The sequence below is a fragment of the Bubalus kerabau genome, chromosome 14, assembly GCF_029407905.1.
Source record: "Bubalus kerabau isolate K-KA32 ecotype Philippines breed swamp buffalo chromosome 14, PCC_UOA_SB_1v2, whole genome shotgun sequence".
Taxonomy (NCBI): domain Eukaryota; kingdom Metazoa; phylum Chordata; class Mammalia; order Artiodactyla; family Bovidae; genus Bubalus; species Bubalus kerabau.
Genome location: NC_073637.1, coordinates 59,452,594 through 59,477,520, shown reverse-complemented (window position 1 = coordinate 59,477,520; position 24,927 = coordinate 59,452,594). Strand labels below are relative to the sequence as shown.

General features: G+C 36.0%; 1 protein-coding gene and 1 non-coding gene across 3 annotated transcripts in view; one reads left to right on the top strand and one right to left on the bottom strand.

The window, feature by feature from the left end:
* ANGPT1 (angiopoietin 1) overlaps positions 1–24,927 on the bottom strand; it is a 301,836-nt gene that overhangs the window by 52,368 nt on the left and 224,541 nt on the right. For both annotated transcript variants that reach the window (XM_055546445.1, XM_055546444.1), the window contains exons 5-6: positions 12,936–13,063; positions 3,048–3,149 (exon numbers count right to left, since the gene is read on the bottom strand). In XM_055546445.1, coding sequence (XP_055402420.1) covers positions 3,048–3,149; positions 12,936–13,063 — 230 coding nt within the window. The remainder of the gene's footprint in view (positions 1–3,047; positions 3,150–12,935; positions 13,064–24,927) is intronic.
* TRNAC-ACA (transfer RNA cysteine (anticodon ACA)) lies at positions 9,686–9,757 on the top strand. The gene has a single exon. It is a non-coding gene; the product is annotated as a tRNA-Cys (tRNA).

The window sequence follows — 24,927 nt, the reverse complement described above, 5'->3', positions numbered from 1 at the left end:
ACATTTGTGTCTCTTTTGCTATCTTGCATATAGGGTTATAGTTACCATCTTTCTAAATTCCATATATATGCGTTAGTATACTGTATTGGTGTTTTTCTTAGGCTCCTGTTTCATCCACCTCATTAGAACTGATTTAAATGTATTCTTTTTAATGGCTGAGTAATATTCCATTGTGTATTGTATCACAGCTCTTTTTTTTTTTAATTAAAACAAAACAAAAAAAGTCATCAGACTCATTTTTGCCAAAATGTTTCAAAATTTTAGAGTTTATCTCATTTCTGACTGTTTAGAATCGACACTAAGCTGTTAAATTGTTCTAGTTTGAATAAAAGATAGTCTTTCTGCTGCTGCTGCTGCTGCTGCTGCTGCTAAGTCGCTTCAGTCGTGTCCGACTCTGTGCGACCCCATGGACGGCAGCCCACCAGGCTCCCCCATCCCTGGTTCTAACTCCCCTGAAAAAGGGAGAGGAGAAAACTTCACAAAAGCTATGATTAAAGAATAATTCAGCCCCATTCCAACAATAAAAAAAAACTTGCTTAAATATATACATTTGACAAATGCTTATAAGACATGAATCAATGACGTCCTTCATATGTCAATCTTTCTTACTTAATATACCTAGTTTGCCAAGGCAGCAGATGATTACAGCTAGTACATCACCATTTTGGAAAGTCACTGTGATGACAACTTTATATTAAATTTTCTTTTATTATTAGTATTAATAATAATGTATTTCAGACTTGCCAGAATCTACAGCTATAGTCTAATTCTCAGATAACATCTTCAAAACTTATTTTAGTAGTGAAAATAATCATGACTTAAGATCATCTGCCAAATAATATTTTTGCCAGAGTTAAGAAAACATTTGCAGTTTTTGATGTTTTAATCTTGGATAATAATAATACCTACAGTTTACTGACAATTCAATGTGCCAAGTGCTTTACTTATAGCTAATTCTCACAATACCCCCGGCAAGGCAAGTGAGGTACTATTAGCAATATCCCCTCCTAACAAGTGAGAAACTTAAGGTGTGGGTTAAATGATTTGCTAAAAATCACTCTACTTTCAAGTGGCAGAGTGATGACTAGAACTGTGCATGTGCAGACAGGAGGCCATGTCTCCAGGGTGACTCCAGAACCAAGAACACTCAATCTACAGAACCAAAGAATTGAAATGTTGCCTCTGGAGGACTTCACAAAACAAGAAATCTTTTAATAAATAAAACCTGGGTTCTGCAGCTTGTATGGACTGATTCAAGACTAGCCAATTCATCCGTAAGTATGACATTCCCCTAGTCATTTAAATTTCACCGTGGTCTCTGGATTGTGGAGACAGATTTGACAGCCTTGCCTCCTGGCTCCTTTCTAGTTTACCTCAAAATGAAAGCTCTTTCTTTTTTCAAAAGCCTGTGCCATAGTATTGGCTTCTTTAGCCCTTGCTCAGTAACATCATCTTTATTCTAAGTTCTCACAGTTAATCTTGTATATTTTTGGTCTAGGTTGAAAGACTTCACATTTATCTTTGTAGAACTCTATCTTGTTGGCTTTAGCCTACATTTCTATTTTGAGTTTATGGATTATTGAAGATATCAAGATTCCAACTTTGTGTAACTCCAAACTTTATTAACTTACTTCCAGCATTAAATCTGATAAAAAATACTGTAGATAAAGAGACACCAGTAGACACTTTCCTTCATTTCTTAAAACCCTTCGTTTACTGATGTCTGGTCAATTACTAACCTACTAATGGGTAAACTGCAATGTTGACAAGCAAACCACTGTTTTTAAACATTTTCAACATGAATATCGGAGAAGGAAATGGCAACCCACGCCAGTGTTCTTGCCTGGAGAATCCCAGGGACGGAGGAGCCTGGTGGGCTGCCGTCTATGGGGTCGCACAGAGTTGGACACGACTGAAGCGACTTAGCAGCAGCAGCAGCAGCAACATAAATATCAAGGCAGAACTGAGGTTAGTACAGTATTTCTCTTTATCTCTTTCTTTACTTTCTGAGAGGAGAATTTGTCAAAAATTTGTCAAGACAAGAACTACCTGGAACATTCATATGTAAAAGATGAGATTAGTTTGCAAAAGGAAATCCCTTCCATTACTGTTTCTTGATAATTTGTCAGCAGATTTTAACAGTTAATATTGTAGGCACTATGTGATTATTGGATTATGGATTATTTCAACCATCTACTGTATTATCTTGGAAAAATTGATCTCCCAACTTGCTCAGTTTCCTCTTAAAATGGGGACAGTATTAACTAATACATTTGATATAAAAATTAGATAAGAATTTATGTATGAGACTTGTACATAAGAATACTGAAAGGGTAGCTATGATGATGGTGATGATGGTAATGATGTTATCTACTGTTATTCTGGAGACCTCAATCACATCTTGCAGTTCAAAACCTTGTGTACTTGTCTTACTTTGAATCTGGACTGGTCCTGTCATCAACTTTAACTAAAAGAATACAGTAGAAGTGACATGCCATTTCTGGGTTTAATAAATCTTAAAAGACCTGGAAGCTTCTATTTTTGTGCTCAAAGGATGTCAACTGCCACATAATAAATCTGATGATCTTGGATCACTATACTGGGGGAAGCCCACCCTAGCCACATTGGAGGAGTTTTTAGTCCATAGCCAGCAACAAATTGCCAGCCACTCGAGTGAAGTCATTGATGGTGCCCACCAGTTCTGCTCCACAGCCCACAGCTCTATACACTTCTCTTGTCCTGGATCATGTATCCCAGACTGGGTCCAAATTCCAGCTTCCTCCACCCTCATTCAATCAGGAACAAATTCAGACAATATATAATAGTTTGCTAAATAATTTCAGTAATATATTTTTCTTTCTGATGTACACATGGAAATCATTTATTGAAAAAGATTTATGAGTGCTTTGTGTTTAATGAGAATAATGTCAGGAATGTATCATTTTATTTTTTAAAAGACATCTAAAAATACAAGGGCTTCTCACATAGTGTAGTGAAGAAAAGCTCACTATAAAATGTCAAAAACTATGTAAATTCTTCCAACTTACCATTTTATATTCTTTCCAACCTCTTTGGAAATCTAGACTTCCATCTTCACGATGCTGTATTACAGTCCAGCCTCCCCCATTGAGATCCATATTGCAAAATACCTGACAAAGAAACATAAAGCCAAGTGAAAATTATGTCTAATTTAAAGAAACAGGTATCATATATGTTTCAAAACAGAAATAGGGGATAGCCTTATAGAAAAAAATGATGAAAAGTTGCCAAGTTGAAAATATTAATTTAGATATTTTATTGGCTATTTCTTCCTATATCCAAGTTGTTTCTGATTAAATTCCATCAAATGTGCATAAATTACTTGTAAAGTTTTGAATCAGTCAGCTGAAAACTGTCTCTCTCAGTCACAGACTATAAAAATTATTTTTAAAAATTTGTCTTAAATGGCAATAGGCACTGTGTATAATCAATTTTTTAAAATGTTACTAAAGTTTCCAAAATTACATACCATTTTACTGCTAAAACATAAGATTTGGAATTTTTATCTTTAATTTATTAAATTACAATATACCAATATTAAAGGTTTTGGAAAAATGGTGTTTTAAAAATCACATATATTTAGTATTACACATTTCATTGTATATTTACTCCTACACACTCATATACTACAATAATTATTCTTGACAGTTCAGTATAACATTAGAGGCAAAATTTGGTCCCCAGCATATGGAGAACACATTATTTGCTTGAATTTTCATCATGAACAATACAAGGAGAACATGACATACTATATTCCTTCTGACTGTGAGAAGCTTTTCTTTTGCATGTGGAAAAGTTATTCAAATCTTTCAAAGACTTATGCTTATTTCAATTATTCTAAATATAATGGTATTTATTTAGAAATGGATTCATTTCCCCCAGAGCCCACCAAGGAGAGAAACATATCTGTAATAGGATTATCTTTAGAGAGCAATCACTGTAATTGATGAAGCATGAATGTGGCAGCTTGATTATTCAAGGGCTCAGCAATGAGGAGCATCATTCCCCTGGCAATCATTCCTACTAATGCAATTTGGAAGCTGGCTAAAGGTGTAGATATGAGGCAACAGCAGCAGGCAGGCTGTGTGGGCATAGAGCCTGATTAAAGGAAAAAACCTCAAGTGTTTTCCCTGAGGCATTGAATTTTGAGCACAAATGGCAAAAGGGTATGAAAACATTGGCAAGAACTGTCATTCAAAGGACAAATTGTCCATGTATTTCCTCGGAGTAAAGGGAACTATGAAATACATACTTAACTGTAAGCATATGAAAATAGGCAGAATGCTCTCCTGTGGACTTTTACTCTAACTTGACAACAGCCGCCCATCAGTATGCACTCGTCATCACGAGGAACTGACTCCCTCCAAGATTACAAATTTGAAATCCCCCTCCCTATCTTAAAGTTCTACTAATCCCTTCGCTTCTATGCACCTGCTCTTTGTCCTCAACATAATCTCTATCTAGTCTTTTGTCTTTCTTAATTCTAATTCAATTTTTTCACCCCACAAGCATTTTGGGGCACTGAGTCTATGATACAACTGGTGATATTTTGATGAACAAAATATGGATCATATCATCAAAACACATAAAAGTTTAAATAGTGATTGCTCCCATAGAAATAAGAAGATGTAAGAATTCACAATTTTCAACTCCAGTGACCTGAAGAATAATAGAGTCAGCAATCTAAATGAGAAATTTAAGGAATAGAGCTAACGTGAAAAAAGAAATGACCATGGTTTTGGAAACCTAATGTTTAGGAGAGCACAGTCATCCGAAAGGGGGAGTTTATTGATTAGAGATGATATAATTATAGGCAGATCAAGAATGAATAAGAATAAGGATAAGAGAATGAGGAACTAAGAAAGAAATAGTCATAACAATAGAATGCCTTTTAAATGCTAAATAATTCAAACACTTTACTGCATTTTCCAATTTATCTCACAACAGCCCTACAATGTAGGTATGATTATTATGTCCATTTTGCAAATGAAAAATCTCAGACTTCAAGTATTTCAAGAACTTATCAATGGTTATTATTAATAAAACAAGTACTGAATTTAGGATTTGAATCCCTTGTTCTAAATCATACTGAGGGTAATCTTTAAAGCAGCAGTTGATAGCATAAAGACAGATTTCTAAAGAAGTTAAAAAAAAAATAGTGGAAACAGATATGGGGAGGGGTGATGGCCCAAGAATGGGCTTTGGTGAACAACTGATGGAGAAAAAAACAGACATCAATAATCTTTAGGTAGGTAGGAAATTCATTTTATTTGCTACTGTCCCTAGTGTCTAGAGCAGTGCCTAGCTATAGTAGGCACTAAATGAATATTTGTTGAATAACTAACTAGAGATGCAATAAGGAAAGATAAAACAGGAAAACTTGATTAATGGAATGCAATGAAAGTTGGGGATGGATTTCAAGTTTGGGGAGTGATCAACTTAGTCAAATATTCCAGAGAAGTCAAGATAAATAAAGATTAAGAAAATACACACTTAAATTTAAAATGAAGGAGCCATTAGTGATCTTGAAGAGAGAAACTGCAGGATTTTTGAATAAAATCCAGATGGCTCATTTTACAGAGGACATTGTTGGAGATTCGACATAGCAGCCGAAGTGGAACTCTACTGGTAAAACAGATAAGAGTAAGTGAAAATGTCAAGGAAATATTTTCTTAGAGGAAACTAATGTCACTTGTATTTTAATTAAATTTTACCCTGCTTGACTGGTTAATTTAGATTTTTTTCCCAGATTTTGATTTCCTAATGGACACTGATTGCCTGAAAGTTTGCCAAAATGTGCTTGTAAACCTATGAAGTCCATTTACACATTCAGGGAAAGGAATAACCACAACTATATAGTGTGTAGAGAAAACTGTTCTTTACAGTGTTTTTTTTTTTTTTTGTCACTATTACCTATGTTATTAAAATTCTATGCACTTAAAAAGTTTTGAAAAAGTGATTTTTTAAAAAAATCACTCGCTAATTTTAGAAAAGACAACTTTCCTTTTAAACAAAGGTATCTAGTAACTTGCAAATGTTAAGATATGCTGGGAGCATTTCTTAGGTAAAGACCCAAAGAAAGTTAACCCAGAGGAGAGAGAAGTTACCCAGGCAGATTACTGCCTTGGAAGCTAAAGTGCAGGGAAGTTAAGAAGTTAGATTTACACTCCACAATTCCCACTGGGACTCAGTAATAACAGCAAAGGTAACAGCTTCTTTTTGGTGAATATGGACACAATAGAAGGGAATGATATATTGGTTAGGGGCGTGGACTTGGGTGCTACATTACCTGTGTTCAAGTCCCATCTCAGCCCTAACTATGCTGTAGATCTTTTGCAAGGATTAAATTAATTAATGCATATAGTTTTCAGAACAGTGTTTGGCATATAACAAGCTTTGTCATTAATCTCTTAGATGTATTTTACATATGTGATGTGTATGTATGTTGTGCATATATACTTTATGTATATAATATCTCATATATCATAATAGATTACTATTATACATTTCATATAATTTATTATTGATTATGGATAATTATGATTACAATTACCAGATTCTTGTTAATAATACTGGCATCATCAATTTCTAAGCACGCTTTCTATTGTATACATAGATATTTATGTAATATATATACATATATGTATATGTCCATATATACATATGAAGTTGGGCTTCCCAGGTGGTTCAGTGGTAAAGAATGCCAATGCAGGAGCTGCAGGAGACGTGGGTTTGATCCCTGGGTTGGAAAAATCCCCTGGAGGAGGAAATGGCAACCCACTCCAGTATTCTTGCCTAGATAATCCCATGGACAGAGGAGCCTGGTGGGTTACAGTCCATGGGGTCACAAAGAGTCAGACATGACTGAGCTACCAAGCTCATATGAAGTTGGATTAGTGCTAGCAACCTGCCACACACAAAAGACCATGATTTTTAGTCAGAAGAAAAACAAAAAGCCTATGCTTAATACATGAAAGAAGTTCAAAAAGATAGGTGGTTGGTTTTGACAGATTTGAGACATGAAAGGACCTGAAAAGTTCCTTTGCCAATATAGTGTGGTCTGTGCTATCTGGCGGCATCCTTCCTGTAGACACAGGCGCCCTGCTACATTTACTATGACTGTTGCATTTATTGATCTTATGACTTGGGCTTAACTCTATCCAAGAACAGATTGAACTGGCTCCTATCCCAGGCAAGGTCAAAGCTTTCAAGCATTAAAAATCTTTTAACATAATAATGATTTAAACCCAAACAAAAAGGGGAAATTTGATTCACATAGTTTTATGCTTTTATGCTACATACAAGTTGGAATGATTAACCTTGTGAGTGTTAATTATTTTTCCATAACCTTAAATAAAAAAGGCTCAATACATTTGTTATAGTCCTTTTCCAAGAATTAGGGAAATTATAAATTCAGAAACAAATTTTTAAATATTTTATAGTAATCAGAGCTATTATTTAATGGTTTGTTTTACTGTATGAAACTAAGCAGATTACAGTGCATTTGGTTTTAGAAACTTATGAAATCAAAGGAAAAACCCTGCTTCCTACTACCATGTACTGAAGGAAATTCAGAGTGGAAAATATCCACAAGCCATTAATAATGAAAAAAAGTAAAAAATAGATATATAAATGATCTAATTCTCATTTTCTATCTGCTTGAAAATTTTAATAGTCCTAGAAAACTGCCTTTGGCTTCCACGTCACATTTGAAAAGATAATACTTTTCTAACTTTTGCAGACATTCTTTCTTGGCAGGGAATGATGTCAGTCAAAACAACTATATAGCAACTGTGTATATTTGCAAATTTCACTCTGCCTAAAATTAATAATTCGTACTAATAGTTTTTGTTAATTGCCTAAATAGGTCAATTTAATTGATTAATCCATATATCATACATAGCTGGACATTTTGTTTTGTTTTTACATAGACTTGCCTTGAGTTTCTTATCCTTGCTAGAATTTCTGGAAGTATTAAAACGAGCAAAATTTTTGCTAAGCATATCATGATTAGCACCAAACTTTATAGCCACAAAGCAAAATATATGTGGAAGGGTGATGATCCTAAGGATGACTTTTCCAAGCACTTTTTATAGAACTTTTTTTTTACAGAACTGAGAGGATACCAATGATCTATATAAAAATAAGAGAAGGCAATGAGATTACAGGGTGGGAGGAAGCAGGGTGGCTACAATCATACCTGACAATGAACTCTTAGCTGTGTCACTCACATAGGTTCCTATAAAAAATTATGAATGGTGTAGCTTCAGTCATCACTAATATAAGTAATTATCTCACTTAGCTCCCTGTTAGGATGGTATAGTCTAGAGTTGATTTCTTTGTTATGAAGCCTGTATTCAGTATTTGCTGCCCAAATTTGTGATTTGGGCAAGTTATTTTTCTAAAATAGGGATAATGAGAGCACCTATATATATCATGCTGCTGCTGAGTCACCTCAGTCGTGTCCGACTCTGTGCGACCCCATAGACAGTAGCCCACCAGGCTCCCTCATTCCTGGGATTTTCCAGGCAAGAACACTGGAGTGGGTTGCCATTTCCTTCTCCAATGCATGAAAGTGAGAAGTGAAAGTGAAGTCACTCAGTTGTGTCCCCATGGATTGCAGCCCACCAGGCTCCTCCATCCATGGGATTTTCCAGGCAAGAGTACTGGAGTGGGGTGCCATTGCCTTCTCCAATATATATCATAGAGTTATTGAACTCTATGGATTGCATGCTTGCAGCCCACCAGGCTCCTCCATCCATGGGATTTTCCAGGCAAGAGTACTGGAGTGGGGTGCCATTGCCTTCTCCAATATATATCATAGAGTTATTGAAAGGGATAAACAAGTGAGTATATGTATCTAAAGTGCTCAAAATAGAAACTGGCAAACTGTAAATGCACAGTACATTTGAACTATTATATTAATCAGTTTCTCAATAACATTGGGAAGTTCACACAATGTTTGTTCTTATTAATTCTAAGATATGTGACTATAACAAGGGATATAAAACAAAATTTGCTACTTACTAGTAAGTGCAGGTATATCGTCCTAAAATGTCCATCTCCATAACAGAACATTATTACTACTTGCAAAAGTATTATAATCTCAAAGGGGAAAGAATAAAACAGGGGAATGAACACTTAAATAAAGAAGCCCAAAGTCTTTCCTTCCTTATGGTCAGTTATTCTCTCCCTCTCACCATGCTCTGCTGTTATTTCCAACTAAATTTAACCTAATGACAGTAAAGATAACAAGTGAATTTCTCCTTCTTCCTCTGAAGAAATATAAGTGCCATTTCTATAGTGATAAAATTTGCCTTTTATAGGCCTGTATTGATATTATTGCTAATCTGTCTGGTGTACTATTTTTCTCTAGGCCCAAATGTAACAAGTCTAATCCAGCATATATTTAGCATTTGTGGCTTCAGTATTTTAGATTTTTTTAAATTTAAGAACAATATTGAAGTTCTCTAATATGAAAAATTCATCATGTTGCAGAGGCATAAATTTAAATCATGCTGTTTCTGAAACCCAACATAGAAGTCACTGAACTAATGAACTGGATCCTCTAACCCACTCTTTTATGTAAATCTTTATAAAAAGCAAATTCATTTAAGTTTATAAGTTGTTATTCAAGTTTATGACTTCCCTAGTGGCTCAGTTGGTAAAGAATCTGCCTACAATGCAGGAGACCCAGGTTCGATCCCTGGGTAGGGAAGATCCCCTGGAAAAAGAAATGGCAACCCACTTCAGTATTCTTGCCTGGAGAATTCCACAGACAGAAGAGCCTGGTGGGCTACAGTCCAAGGGATCGCAAAGAGCTAGACATGACTGAGCAACTAACTTTCTCTTTCATTCAAGTTTACGAGTTAAGATACTTTTCTTCCACCCTAACAGTAGCAGCGGTTCTGCAGATAGTCTGAGAATTATTTGTTTCTTAAAACATTCTGAACCAGAATAGAGTTATGATTATCGCATAACTTAAATTTAATGGAATGATCAAACTTTACTTGTAATGCCCTCACTAAGGGCCATGTGATAATGTTTATGGACTGAAAAAAGATTCTTAAAGTATGAAAGTTAATCTAAAAACTTAAAAAAACATTTTATTTTTATATTCATACATAATAATTATTAAGAGTATAAAAGGAGGGTCACTTAATATTTTTAGTTAACTTTATAGTCACTATGTTTGAGGGGAAGTGATAATCATTTAGGGGTTTCTATCAGGTCTTGGGAAGAAATACAGGTAAATTGCATGAAGTATTTACATTAGCTCGGGTTCTCTCCTCCAGGGCAGTTTCTGACACTTTACATGCTCTCTGTATGATGTATCAGTGTGGGCATGTATAGCATGCCTGTGCATATGTATGAACTGAATTTAAGTCTGATTTTAAGATATCAGCAAGCAGAATAGGAAGGCTTTATGTCATATGATCCAAAGGATTCAAAAGGCTGCTTTGGTGATTGCAGCCATGAAATTAAAAGAAGCTTACTCCTTGGAAGGAAAGTTATGACCAACCTAGACAGCATATTAAAAAGCAGAGACATTACTTTCCCAATAAAAGTCCGTCTAGTCAAGGCTACGGTTTTTCCAGTGGTCATGTATGGAGGTGAGAGTTGGACTATAAAAAAAATTGAAAAAAGTTGAGCGCTGAAGAATTGATGCTTTTGAACTGTGGTGTTGGAGAAGACTCTTGAGAGCCCCTTGGACTGCAAGGAGATCCAACCAGTCCATCCTAAAGGAGATCAGTCCTGGGTGTTCATTGGAAGGACTGATGTTGAAGCTGAAACTCCGATACCTTGGCCACCTGATGTGAAGAGCTGACTCATTTGAAAAGACCCTGATGCTGGGAAAGATTGAGGGCAGGAGGAGAAGGGGACAACAGAGGATGAGATGGTTGGATGGCATCACCGACTCGATGGACGTGGGTCTGGATGAACTCCAGGTGTTGGTGATGGACAGGGAGGCCTGGTGTGCTGCGGTTCATGGGGTCGCAAAGAGTCGGACATGACTGAGCGACTGAACTGAACTGAACCCTTTCCTCGCTTCCCTGGTGGTCCAGTTGGTAAAGAATCCGCCTGAAATGCAGGAGACTCGGGTTCAATCTCTGGGTCAGGAAGATCCCCCGGAAAAGGAAATGGCAAGCCACTCCAGCATTCTTGCCTGGAGAATTCCATGGACAGAGGAACCAGGCAGGCTACAGTCCATGGGATCGCAGAGGTGGACACGACTGAGCAACTAACCCTTTCACTTTACTCCTAAATTTGCTATAATACCTTCACAGTTTTTCTTTTTTTTTTAAAGACATGGTACACCTGATTCATTGAAAAATTTCACAGAAGCTCAAAAAGAAATACAGTGAAATCAAACTTCTCTGGTAGGTAACCTGGATAGCAATGTACATAACTGCCCGCCACCTCTTTTACCCACTGTACCGTCTTTATTTCTCCCCACATTGACAGGACAGTATAGGTCTCTTTTCAGAAGAAAATTTTTGTCCCAGCAAAGGGAAAAACTATTGAGCTAACTTAACCCACTAATCCTCACTGGAATCAGCAGGACTGGTAGAGTCCAGACTTTGCCTTTTGACAACTGTGTGACAACTGGCAAGCTGGTCTCCAAGATGTATTTCCCTCACCTATCAAAGGGAATGAACAGTTGGAATGACTAAGGTAGGCTTACTTACTATATACTACACAGAAGTGTTGACATTTTCATCAGCAGGTCATCAATTCATTCATGCATTTCAGCACATATTTACTGAGGGACTACTATGCTCCAGAAACTATTCTGGGTCCTAGGAAGTCAAAAATAAAAGTAAAATCCTTCCCTTGTAGAACTCTGATAGTGAGCAAGTCATGCAAAGTTGTTTGAGGGAATCAGGGAAAACCTCTGAGAGTGTATGCGTAGAACCTAGAAAAAATGGGAACACAGAGCTGGTAATTTAGGTGGGGCAATGAGAGGAAAAAGACTGTTCCATCCTTTGAGGATAAAGCACTGCAGGGACAGGTGGTCCTCTCAGGGTCTTGAGCATCTGGTTGAAGCTTTTCACATGTTGAAGAACAGAGTTCTCCTCCAGGCTCTCCATAAACCCTGTTGCAGTCTCTATCATTGCACTTCTACAGTACATTGCAATTTCTGCGTATTTGTCTGTCTTCACCACTACATTGGGAACGATTTTATATTATGTCTCTAGTCATTTACTGACAAATAAATGATGTACACTTACTATGTATTGAATGAAGGAATGGATGGATGATTTAATGAAGAAATAGGAAGAAAGAGTATATATAGAAGAGATATAACAGCAAGAAGACAGTGTTTTTCTTACTTCAAAGTATACTTTGGATCCTGTTCAATATACTGATGAAAAATATCCTCCAACAAAGTCCTTTAGGTAAATATGCAAAGCAAATCCTTTCAAGATTATGAATTAAGATAGAGTATCTTTCTCTACACTAATAAGAGCAGAGGTTTTGGAAATATGTCCCTAGCTCTGTCTCCACAGTATCTGAACATAGATGATGTGTACCATCTGTGTCCTTGGGACTTTGGAAGATGGATCCTAAGTTATTCCCATGAGCTTGAAGTATGTGCCTTCAACATGTAATCTGTATAAGGCAAGAATTTATGAACAAATAGGATATCCTAGGAATGAGCAGAGGGTAAATGGAAAACTGCATGTGAAATAGGGATAGGACATGTGGGGGTTGGAAGTGGTCTGTACAACTGGGTTTTCATCTTTTATGGACCTGGGAAACAGAGTATCTTTGGGAGAAAAGAGCTTAGGCATATATATTTTTGGTTTAACAAGCTCACAAATCAATCTGATTATTCAGCAATTCAACTAGGATCTGCTTTACATCTCATAAACAAACACTTCTGGTTTTACCTTTTTGGGTTCTGGCATATTATTAATATAAATAGTGTAGATTCCACTTTTATTAAAACCAGCTTGATATACATCTGCACAGTCTCTAAATGGCTTTTCTTCCTCTTTTTTTCCTCCCTTTAGTAAAACTGCAAAAAAAAAAAAAAAAATCACAATATGTGAATATCAGTACCATTAGTTCCCAAATGGACTTTAAGTATAGCCAAGTGAGTCTTCATTTCCTCCAAACAAATGTCAATGTTGCATTTACTGAAAAATCAATCATAGGAACAATGCTAGATTTTGAAGTGACAGAATTATAAAACTATAAGAAAACATGATTAATTCATAACTGAGTATTTTTTCATGTTTGGCTTAATTTCTTAAATCTTGTTTTTCTCTATCACTTTCAGAACATCAACTCAATAGATAGATAATCTGATCCTGAAATACTGACAATTGGTAACAATTATGTCAATGTTTCTGCAATATTTTTAAAACCTTCTTAGCTACATTTTATAGGAGAGTTTGAAAAATGCTACCATTTTTGGAGCAGGAAGAGTTGAAGATAAATTCAGATATAAAAATACAATATAAAGGCTTAATATGCTAAAAGAAGGATTTACTATTTTTCTAGGGCTTTATATTGAAGTTCTTCTAGAATTTTTTAGTTTTAGAAAACTCTCAAAATAAAAAATAGAAGTCTCTGATCCAATTTAAGTATCTAGAGTGAAAGGGAAGTGAATTTTGATTTTTATTTAATGGCCTGAAGTTAGGCTATCAGGTAGATGACATAAAAATAGAAGAACAAAAATCAGTAAGATTTGAAATTAAGTTATATAAGTGGAAGAGCTAAATAGGGGCTGGAAGTCTAATAGAAAAATAAATTTAATTAGAGATAGTCTCTACTGGGAGGAACTTTATTTCATTCACTGATCTTCATCCATTATTAAGTTCTTATTATGAGATCAAAATACAAAGATGATTCATTTAATAGTTTTTAGCTAAAAATATATGCAGCATACATAAAAATTATTTATGATTTAGTATTTTCTAATAAACATACATTATTCTAGCAATTTGCTTCATTACTCTTTTCTTGAAGTTAAGATTCAGAATATTTTATAATTTTGCCCTTAAAGTCTCTAGTTGTTTAATCATTATCTGCTTTAAATCACTCTGCATCACAATGATATTTTAAAATAATAACATCAAAGGTAAACTATGAATCAATGCTTTTAAATTGATTTTAAATGTTCTAACAATCTAAAATACTTAACCTGATTGTGTGTCAATTTGACACACAATGTTGCTACTTTATATGTAATTAAAAATGAACAGTCTAATCTTTATAGAAAGAATTACTATCTCAATATAAATTTTTCAAATTTTCAAAAATAACTATGATTCAAGTAAATGAAATACCCATGTCAGATATGTTGCCATAACAAAAATACAGAATTATAACATTTAATAGCATTATAGTTCTCTACATAGCTCACGTTTACACTAATGATTTTGCTTACTTATACTAAAAAGTACCTCTAAATATCATCATCACAATTGCAATATCAACACAAAATAAGTAATCAGAGGACTAACAGTTCATATGCTAGTAAAGAAGTATTGCACAGAATGCATGCAGATAGCAATTAAAAATGAGCATTTATGTACTCAAAAGCCATCTTTAATGGCATTGGGCATGTCAATGGATTATACAAAGGCCTTTTTTTTTTTTTCAAAACATCAGTGCATTTCACTTGTGCTTTACTTACTTTAAGCTAACTGGACTATTATTTTTCTAAAATAAACTTTCCTAAATTGTAAATGCTTGTTCTTTTGTTGAAAAATTAAAAATAACCAAAACAGATGCAATAAAAAAGGGATGTAAAGAAATATTAACTAAAATTTATAATCCTGTGAGAGCATCCACAGCACAGGAAGATGTGGTCAAGAGGAATTTAACGGTAAACCCATTTTTCTTTTTTGGGTTAGAGATGGAGAAAATCGTTTCTTTAAAGAAAGAGAAAATTCTTCCTTGTTAAATGTACCACTTCCTGCCCTCCCTTATTTAGTTATGCAAGGCGAACACATTCCTTTCCCACTTCTCTGTCACTTGCCTTCCCCTTTTCTTTTCCTCTTCAGGATGATGCGGGTGAAGGTTGTTGTATGGGAAGAGGGAAGTTATTTCACACACATTTTCAATAACACAGAAAAAAGAAAAAGTTAGATATTGTCTTATTTTCTGGAAACTAATTTATAAAATGATGTTCAAGCTCTGAATGTAAGTCTTATAACTAGAAAGATGGTTTGAGGAGTCTACCATAAAAGGTACAAGTAGTATCTTGAAAAAAGTACAAAGAATTGAAATATACTTTTCAAGAAATGTAATAGAAAAGAAAAGCCTATTTGAAATGACCAAGGTTTTGGCTGAGCAGCATAGAGAACACAGCTGAGGTTAGAAAGCATGCATTTGAATGGCATTAAACAGCTTCACTTTAGTGTTTGCAATCTAGAAGTGGGGGTGAGAACTTGAATAAACATCCTCCCTTGGGTCAGGATTTACCCATACAAGGGGCTACTGGCTGAAAGGACGGTGGAAGGAAGGCACTAGCAATTCCACCTGAACCGTTCCCTCATGTCTCACTCTCAGCCTGAAGATAGGAAGAAAGAAAAAGGAGGTTAGGAGGAGGCAGATTAACGGTGGGGTACAATACTATGGACATGTTGTAGTTATGGCACCATATCTGATTAGATATTTCATTTTCTTGAAATACAGTCTGATGTTTTTGAAAAATCGAAACACATTATTTCCAGAAAGATTAGACCGCTTGTTTTTACTTACTCACTTATTAGTAACAGAATCCTTGAAATTTTGATCCAGACTACACTTAGAATACTACAGCATTTAAAAGCAATTTAAAAGTTTCATTCAGAGCTTACCTTTACATCTGTATAATAGTCTATGGTCTGATGACCCCTTCTATAGGAGTAGATTGATTTTCAGTTCCTTTTGCTTTCCTTTTAATGTATAAAGTGGGGTACTTATGAGGCAAGTATGTCAATTACATAACAGAGTGACTGAATTATAGTAAGTACCAAGAAATGGTAGTTAGTGTTATGGTAATAATATCATTGATGGCAACACTATATTATTTTCTTTCTTATGGAAAAGACATTTAGGCTGTGGAAGGCTGGCCAATCTACCACACATGTGGGTGAAGGCTATTGTGTGGGAAGAGGGAAGCTGTTTCACACATATTTTCAACAACATAGAAAAAAAAGGAAAAGTTGGGTAGGATGGATGTTCAGTGGAGTGGTGGATGCTACTGTCTTTCATCCTCAAATCCAAATACTGCAGCTGACTAAATGCAGGGAAGTTATATTTGACTGGTTACATTTAGGACTATATCAAGTTGGCCCCTCCCTGTCAGAGTTGGGTAACTGCATTATTTCATTCATTGACTACACCAGGTTTTATCACTACTAAGTCAAAGAAACCCAGTAATCTAATCTTTCTATATGTGCACAGTCACTCAGTCATGTCTGACTCTTTGCAACCACATGGACTGTAGCCCACTAGGCTCCTCTGTCCATGGGGATTCTCCAGGCAAGAATCCTGGAGTGACTGCCATGCCCTTCTCCAGGGGATCTTCCCAACCCAAGGATTGAACCCAGGTCTCCTGCATTGCAGGCAGATCCTTTACTGTCTGAGCCACCAGGAAAGCCCAATCTTGCTATATAATGTGAGCTTTATCTATTAAGAATTAAAAATTATTTCAGATGAAATGATATATGATATGTATACCAATATTCTGCTTGGTTTTCTGGGCTCCAAAATCACTACAGATGGTGACTGCAGCCATGAAATAAAAGACACTTACTCCTTGGAAGGAAAGTTATGACCAACCTAGATAGCATATTCAAAAGCAGAGACATTACTTTGCCAACAAAGGTTCGTCTAGTCAAGGCTATGGTTTTTCCTGTGGTCATGTATGGATGCAAGAGTTGGACTGTGAAGAAGGCTGAGCGCCGAAGAATTGATGCTTTTGAACTGTGGTGTTGGAGAAGAGTCTTGAGAGTCCCTTGGACTGCAAGGAGATCCAGCCAGTCCATTCTGAAGGAGATCAGCCCTGGGATTTCTTTGGAAGGAATGATGCTAAAGCTGAAACTCCTGTACTTTGGCCACCTCATGCGAAGAGTTGACTCATTGGAAAAGACTCTGATGCTGGGAGGGATTGGGGGCAGGAGGATAAGGGGACGACAGAGGCTGAGATGGCTGGATGGCATCACTGACTCGATGGACGTGAGTCTGAGTGAACTCCGGGAGTTGGTGATGGACAGGGAGGCCTGGCGTGCTGTGATTCATGGGGTTGCAAAGAGTCGGACACGACTGAGCGACTGATCTGATCTGATCCGATGCTGCTTGTAGAGATTTTAATCTTATAACTCCAATTTTCATGACTATTTTCTTTGTCAAATATTGGAGAATACAAAATTTAGTGTTATTATCAGATATTGTAAAACTAGAGATAGTAAACATTTTAAAACATAGAAAGACCATAACAAAGATGAATTAACTGAACAGGATAAATGATCAGAAACAAGGATAAATTTTTGTAGGAGGTCTTGAGATTCAATAAGATGGAAGATAATGCCTGGAGGAATATAAGATAAATGGCAAGAGACAAACATGAAAAACCCGATGGAAGAAGATAAAAGAAGCATCAGCTGGACAGAGCAGGGAGGGGCGATCTGGACATATGATATGGTGTTTTAGTTTCTGAAAACGTAGTTTAACTTGTTATAATAATACACTGGTCTAAAGCATACATTTTTTAAAAAATGATTTTTACCTCTGAAAGTTCCTTCTTTGACCACATACTCTTGTATTTCTTCTCCCATTCTTTAATTCTTAATGAGTTTGTCTTTCTTTTTAGGGTCTAGATCCCCACTGTTATTATCTGCCTCCTCCTAACCTCCTTTTTCTTTCTTCCCATCTTCAGGCTGAGAGTTGAGACCCGAGGGAACGGTTCAGGTGGAACTGCTAGAACCTTCCTTCCACCGTCCTTTCAGCCAGTAGCCCCTTGTATGGGTAAATCCTGACCCCAGGGAGGATGTTTATTCAAGTTCTCACCCCCACTTCTAGATTGCAAACACTAAAGTGAAGCTGTTTAATGCCATTCAAACACATGCTTTCTAACCTCAGCTGTGTTCTCTATGCTGTTCAGCCAAAACCTTGGTCATTTCTAACAGACATTTTTTCTATTACATTTCTTGAAAAGTGTATTTCAAATCTTTGTACTTTTTTCAAGACTAAATCTTACTCCTGTCTTCTCTCACTATTTATATGTGACTTTTTTAATGCTTTGCCATGAAGATCAAAGACATTTGAAATAAGTCTCCTTTGCCTATCTTTCCCCTTGCCTTTTTTGTTGACTCTCTTAGTCCCCTTTTCTATTTCTCTAGTTGTCCCTTCTCTTTCCTCTTCATTGGGTTCTGTTCCTCTCTTCACCTACCAATAGATGTTCCCCAACCTTCTATTCTTGGATCTCTGTTCCTTTTTAATTTGCTCTTTTTGCAAACCATCTTCCATGGCTTCAAACTTTTACACAGATTTGTAAGATACTAGCATTTCTGACACTGTGTGTTTGCTGCCCTCATGACTTCCAGATTCACATTTCTACACTGAGCAGTTCCTAATGCTACTCCAACTTCATTTATTTAATGTTACCTAATATTTTCTCCAAAACCGATGTTCTCTTCTTCTCTTATTGATCCCACTATCTTCCCTCTGTTGTCATCATTAAAAATTAGTAAAAGCCTAAACATAAAATGGGCTTCCCAAGTGGCTCAGTGGTAAAGAATCTGCCTGCCAATTCAGGAGACACATGTTCAATCCCTGGGTATTCTTGCCTGGGAAATCCCAGGCCTGGCAGGCTACAGTTAATGGGATTGCAAAAGACTAGGACATGACTTAGCAACTAAACAACAACAAATACAAGACAAGTAGACTGAGGTTTTTAAATTGGTTTCTCAAATAAAAAGACTGCCTGTTATTCCTTCTTAGTTTAACCCATCCTATATTGACAGTTTCAGTAAATACTGATTAAACATCTGCTATTTGCATGACTTTTTCTAGACAATGGCAATATAGACATAAGAAAACCACAACCTGCCCTTAATGTGATCACTGTCTGATGAGAGGAAGACCCGTTTGCAGGTCTTCCATGATATCTCAAAATAGCTATAACCATAGGTAGTATCCTCCACGATAGGGAAAACCCAACTCAAGTTTGCTTAAGTAAAAAGATAATTTACTGAATCATGTAACTGAACAATCTAGGACAGAGCTTTAGGGAAAGCATGATCAGGTTTCAGTGTGATCAAGAACTGGTTTCCTTATCTTTTTCTTGATTTTTTGTTGGCTCTCTACCTGGTTACAAGATGGCAAGAAACAGCTTCTCAGTCTAATGTTACCAGTTTAAATATAATACCAAACACAGATAATGCACACAATTACTGTTTTGCAGGTAAGCATCAAGTGCATTGACAGTAGGCACAGAGACTACAGGCTATTTCTGACAAGTAGACTTGGGGAAGGCTGTTCAGAAGAGATAACATCTGAATGACTAAAACATGTAAAAAAGCTCTCTGAACTAAAATTTAAGAGCTTTACCCATACCAATATCAGTAAATAAATCTAGAAAAGCCTGACAAAGGAATCATTATTCATTCCTTATCTATACAACCAAATCTCTGTGATCTAACAGAGACACAAGCAGGTGCATGTCTGTCTTTCACCAGCCAACATTGAGTCAATAAGCAATATAAGACACTGACTCTAGCAGCTGTTAACTTTATCTGGTCCTTCCCTTTCATTTGCTCAACCAATTTCAATCCAGATGGCATGTCTGCCACCAGGCCAATTTCAAGGAAGAACTGTGAAAGCTAAGGCAGAGGGTCACTTCAATTCAGATGAACCCTCAAGAGAAAACTTCCTGGAATGTGGAATTGGTAATTCTGAGTCTCAAAAAACCTAGCAGAGAACACAGAAGACAATTAATTAGCCTTGCTACCAGAGACAATATCAAAAACAGGAGTCCTTGATCCTACTTATTTTCTAAGTTGCTATAAAGGGATCAATTCTTCAACTATTCTTTTTAAATCTTACATGTGGCTAGTTATTCATATCTCTCCAGTATTTAGAAAACATCAGAATGTATGTAGATCACATTATTGGTTTAAGAATATTCCTTGTGGTACATTTTTGGCTATTAGCATTAAAGAGATGGTAGTACTAGGAACTGACCTTTAGCCTGTGATTTTCAACACAACAGGTCATTGAAGGTAACTGAACATACAATGAGTAAAACTGCTTCTTTGGCAAGGTGCAAACAAGCAAGACTGATTAGATTCTTTACTCTTCAGGTGTGGGGGCATTTTGTGGAAAAGCCATCTGAAGAAATTCCCTGATATCCTAATTAATTTGAAAGGACTTTTAGAAGTGGGAGAAGGCAATATTTTAAATTTCAAGAGTGTAGAAATTTTTTAAAGGTTTGTAGGCAATATTCAATATTTCAATATTTTGTGGGTGGGTGAGGATGACTTCCCAATGATTTCATAAATATACATCACATGCGTATAGCTATATAAACACATAAGATTGTTAAGCTTATAAATTAAAAGCTTCAAAATTGGTCTTATTTCATAAAAGATGTATGCATATGAACCTAATATTTGTGGGTTGATATCCACATGATTGTTTTCAACCTACAAAAATGCAAGTACCTATGGTTAGTCTAATACATATGTAATATAAATTGCTATGTCACAAAATAACAAGCATATATTTATAAATACTCTGAAGTCTTCAGTTAAGTAGCTAAAGGCTTCCTTTTGGAGAATCTACTACTCCTTTTACTCATGGTATGTTAACTGTGATATAAGGGAACATTTGAATATTTTTTACTTGCTGCATTATAATTTTAATTAAATTTTTGTTTAAAAAAACTGTTTTTACTCTCACTTCTTTACATGTATATATTTTGTAGATAACATATAAAATCTTAACTATCATCTTGGTGGAACTTTAATAATTGTGATCAAATCAACCAGCTTTAATTGAATACTATGCGCTAACTCTGAACTTCTTGCACTAAGTATGCTTTATATGTTTCATTTAATACTCATAAACACCTTATGAAATGGATTTATTAACATGTCATTTTATATATGAGAAAACTGAGGTTGTGAGATGCTAACTTCACCAAAAATTGTAAGTAGTGTAAGTCTTTAACTGTAAAGCCAAAAATCTTAACTACTTCTTACTGACTTCTAAAGTAATCTCAGACTCAGATAGAACTCTAATACATCATTTGTCACAGGGTGCTTTCCCAGCAATACTTAACTGCAAAGGTCCCACCTAGGGTCTTAGGTGGGTCATGAATAAGCACATGCCCTAATTATGAATGGGTACAAGCTCGTCTCATGGAAGCAGGAAATATGGAAAGAATGACAGGATGTAGAAATGACAAGAAAGAAGATGAAGATATGTTGAGATAAAGATAGAAGAGAGGTATAGGTAGCAGAATTTTCTGTGAGAGGGGAGCTCTCAGCAGAAATGTGAAGCAGTGATGGCCCTCAACTTCAAAAGCAGAGGATGAGGAAGCAAGAGGTCCCTGAGCAGCCACACTGAAGGTAATAATGTCCATACCCTACAAGTCATGCTGATCAGGATTTTTCCCCATTAGTCTTACATATTATAAAGCCTAATTACTTGATCCTCCAGCCTATGGACCATTTGCTAGAAGCTACAACTTTAGAGGAAGACTGGTTGGGAAGTTGAGAATGGGCATGTGTGTGTGTTTGTGCTCATCTTCTAGAATTAGGCCAAGGAACAATGATAAAATTGATAATTCAAAGTTCTTTTTGTTCTTATGAGGAAACAATATCAATTTTTTAAAGTAGGCAAAAATAAGAAATGATTATAGTTTAGGTAGTATATAATATAAGGGATAAATTATATACATTTAAAAAGGCATCATAGTAATATGGTACAAATTAATTTATGCTGATGATAATTAAATTATTTTAAAAAGCTTTCATTTTATTTAGTATTATTACAGGAAAAACAGAGAAGAGGATGAAAATATTGCACAAAATTTGCCATCATAATATTTTAAAATTTTCTTAAAATTTTATTACTTAAAGAGACACATTATTTAAGAATATATTGCTGCTGCTGCTGCTGCTTCTGCTGCTAAGTCGATTCAGTCATGTCCAAGTCTGTGCGACACCAGAGATGGCAGCCCACCAAGCTCCTCCGTCCCTGGGATTCTCTAGGCAAGAATACTGGAGTGGGTTGCCAGGTCCTTCTCCAATACAATGCATACATGCCAAGTCACTTCAGTCACATCCAACTCTGTGCAACCCCATGGACAGCAGCCCACCAGGCTCCTCTGTCCACGGGATTCTCTAGGCAAGAATACTGGAGTGGGTTGCCATTTCCTTCTCCATTTAAGAATATATTACTCACTACATATAATTGTAGGTAAATATATACATATATTGAGACATGTATAATGTACAGAAAAGATTAAATCCATGTGGACATGCATAGTACCCTATGTCACGGATGGATAGCTAATTTTATGGTGCTTTTTTCAGTATGGAATAATGAAATGTGAAGTAATTCTATATAATATTATTTTAATTTGATTAGTGTATTTAAATAAATTTTTGAACACTGCTAATGTGAAGTGACTCAATGCATATCCAATGCATATTACACTTAGAGCAACTAAGAATAAAAAAATTACTAAAAGTTGAAAATGGATTTATACACAATCTTTGTTTAATCAAATGAGCATTCACTTTTTATAAAATTCATTCCTGTGTTTTCCCTTTAGGCACCCTGACGGGCAGTTACGAGTGCTACAGGATCCTTGTTATTTGTTCAGAAGGTCATTTCATTAACAAATATATCTCAGGTGTTTCATGTGTGTTAATTTCCCATGTAATGTTTTCAGTCTGGCTGGAATATATTGATTTTCAACAAAACATTCCTCACGCATGTGGGAAGACTTAAAGGCATCTTTTGTGCTTTGAGTGGACAAATAATTTCAGCAAAAGCCATTAGAAATGAATGAAAGTATTCGGGCAATGCTGTAAACATGGAGAGTAGTTGCCACATGCTTATGAAAACTGACAACAACAAAAACCCCAAAGCCTGTCACTTGGAAGTTTTAAATAAACAAAGGCTGACACCATAGTTGTGTCACTTTGACTCTTGTGGTGAGATACACTTGAGTACTACTTTACCAGCCATGATATACATGGGATTATACTCTAACTTTGGTTTATACTTAGTCCTTATGAGTGACACAACACTAAGAGAAGATATGGAAGGATTGATAGGAGTCATAAAATGCACGACTTTGGTGTGTGGTATTTTCATGTTAAGCAACCTGGCAGCAGCACTGGAACTAGAACTCAGTTGTACTCATTCCTCTTCCTTCTAGACCAACATGCCTTGCCCTCTAGATGGCATGTGTCATAGCTGCTCCAAGACACTGGTGAGGAGTCCATCTCAGTCTAAGTCCTGGTTCTAGGGACATAGGGTGGATTTATTATGGTTGAGATTTGGTTTATTTGTCCACTTATGAGTGTGTATGTGGGGCCAAAGTAACTAGCAAAAACTTTCTTTAGGATAAAATTTCCATTTAAAATTAAATCCACAGTTCAGATTCATTGTTTTAAAGGAACTCACATTGGTTATGAAAACAGAAGATTCACACCTAAAAATAACTATGAGTACTTTCAAAGACATGATAAAATTAGAAGAGGTTTAACTTAAATGGTATTAAATTTATTAATTTATCATAAATGCATGAAAAATGTTATGATTTATTTATCTATTCTTGGTAGGTCACATAGTGTGATTGGTAGTGTGATTCCTTGCCAGAGACAGTCCCACTTAGAATGCAAATACCCAAGCCAGAAGTAGGTTAAGATTGCAATGTACTTAGAAGCAGTCATATTGTTGGTATTCTTCGAAAGAAAGTGAAAGTCGTTCAGTCGTGTCTGACTCTTTGCAACCCCATGGACTATAGTGAATTCTCCAGGCCAGAATACTGGAGTGGGTAGCCTTTCCCTTCTCCCAGGATCTTCCCAACCCAGGGATCGAACCCAGGTTTCCCACATTGCAGGCGGATTCTTTACCAGCTGAGCCACAAGGGAAGCCCAAAGGGTATTCTTTAGTTGAAAATAAATGATGAGCTCCCATAGGAAGCTGAAAATGTTTCATGCAAAGATGGGCACAATAAACGACAGAAATGGTATGGACCTAACAGAGTTAGAAGATATTAAGAAGAGATGGCAAGTATACCCAAGAAGATGACAAGAAGAACTGTACAAAAGAAATCTCAATGACCCAGATAACCACCATGGTGTGATCACTCATCTGAGTCAGACAACCTCGAATTTGAAGTCAAGTGAGTCTTAGAAAGCATCGCTATGAACAAAGCTAGTAGAGGTGATGGAATTCCAGCTGAGCTATTTCAAATCCTAACAGATGATGCTGAGGAAAGTGCTGCATTCAACTTGCCAGCAAATTTAGAAAACTCACCAGTGTCCACAGGACTGGAAAATGTCAGTTTTCACTCCAATCCCAAAGAAAGGCAATGCTAAAGAATGTTCAAACTATCATACAATTGCACTCATTTCACAAGCTAGCAAAGTAATGCTCAAAATTCTCCAAGCTAGGCTTCAACAGTATGTGAACCAAGAACCTCCAGATGTTCAAGCTGGACTTAGACAAGGCAGAAGAACCAGAAGTCAAATTGCAAACATATGATTGATCTTGGAAAAAGCAAGAGAATTTCCAGAAAAACATCTGCTTCATTGACTAAGCTAAAGCCTTTGACAGTGTGGATCATAATAAACTGAAAAATTATTAAAGAGATGGGAATACCAGACTACTTTACTTGCCTCTTGAGAAATCTGTATGCAG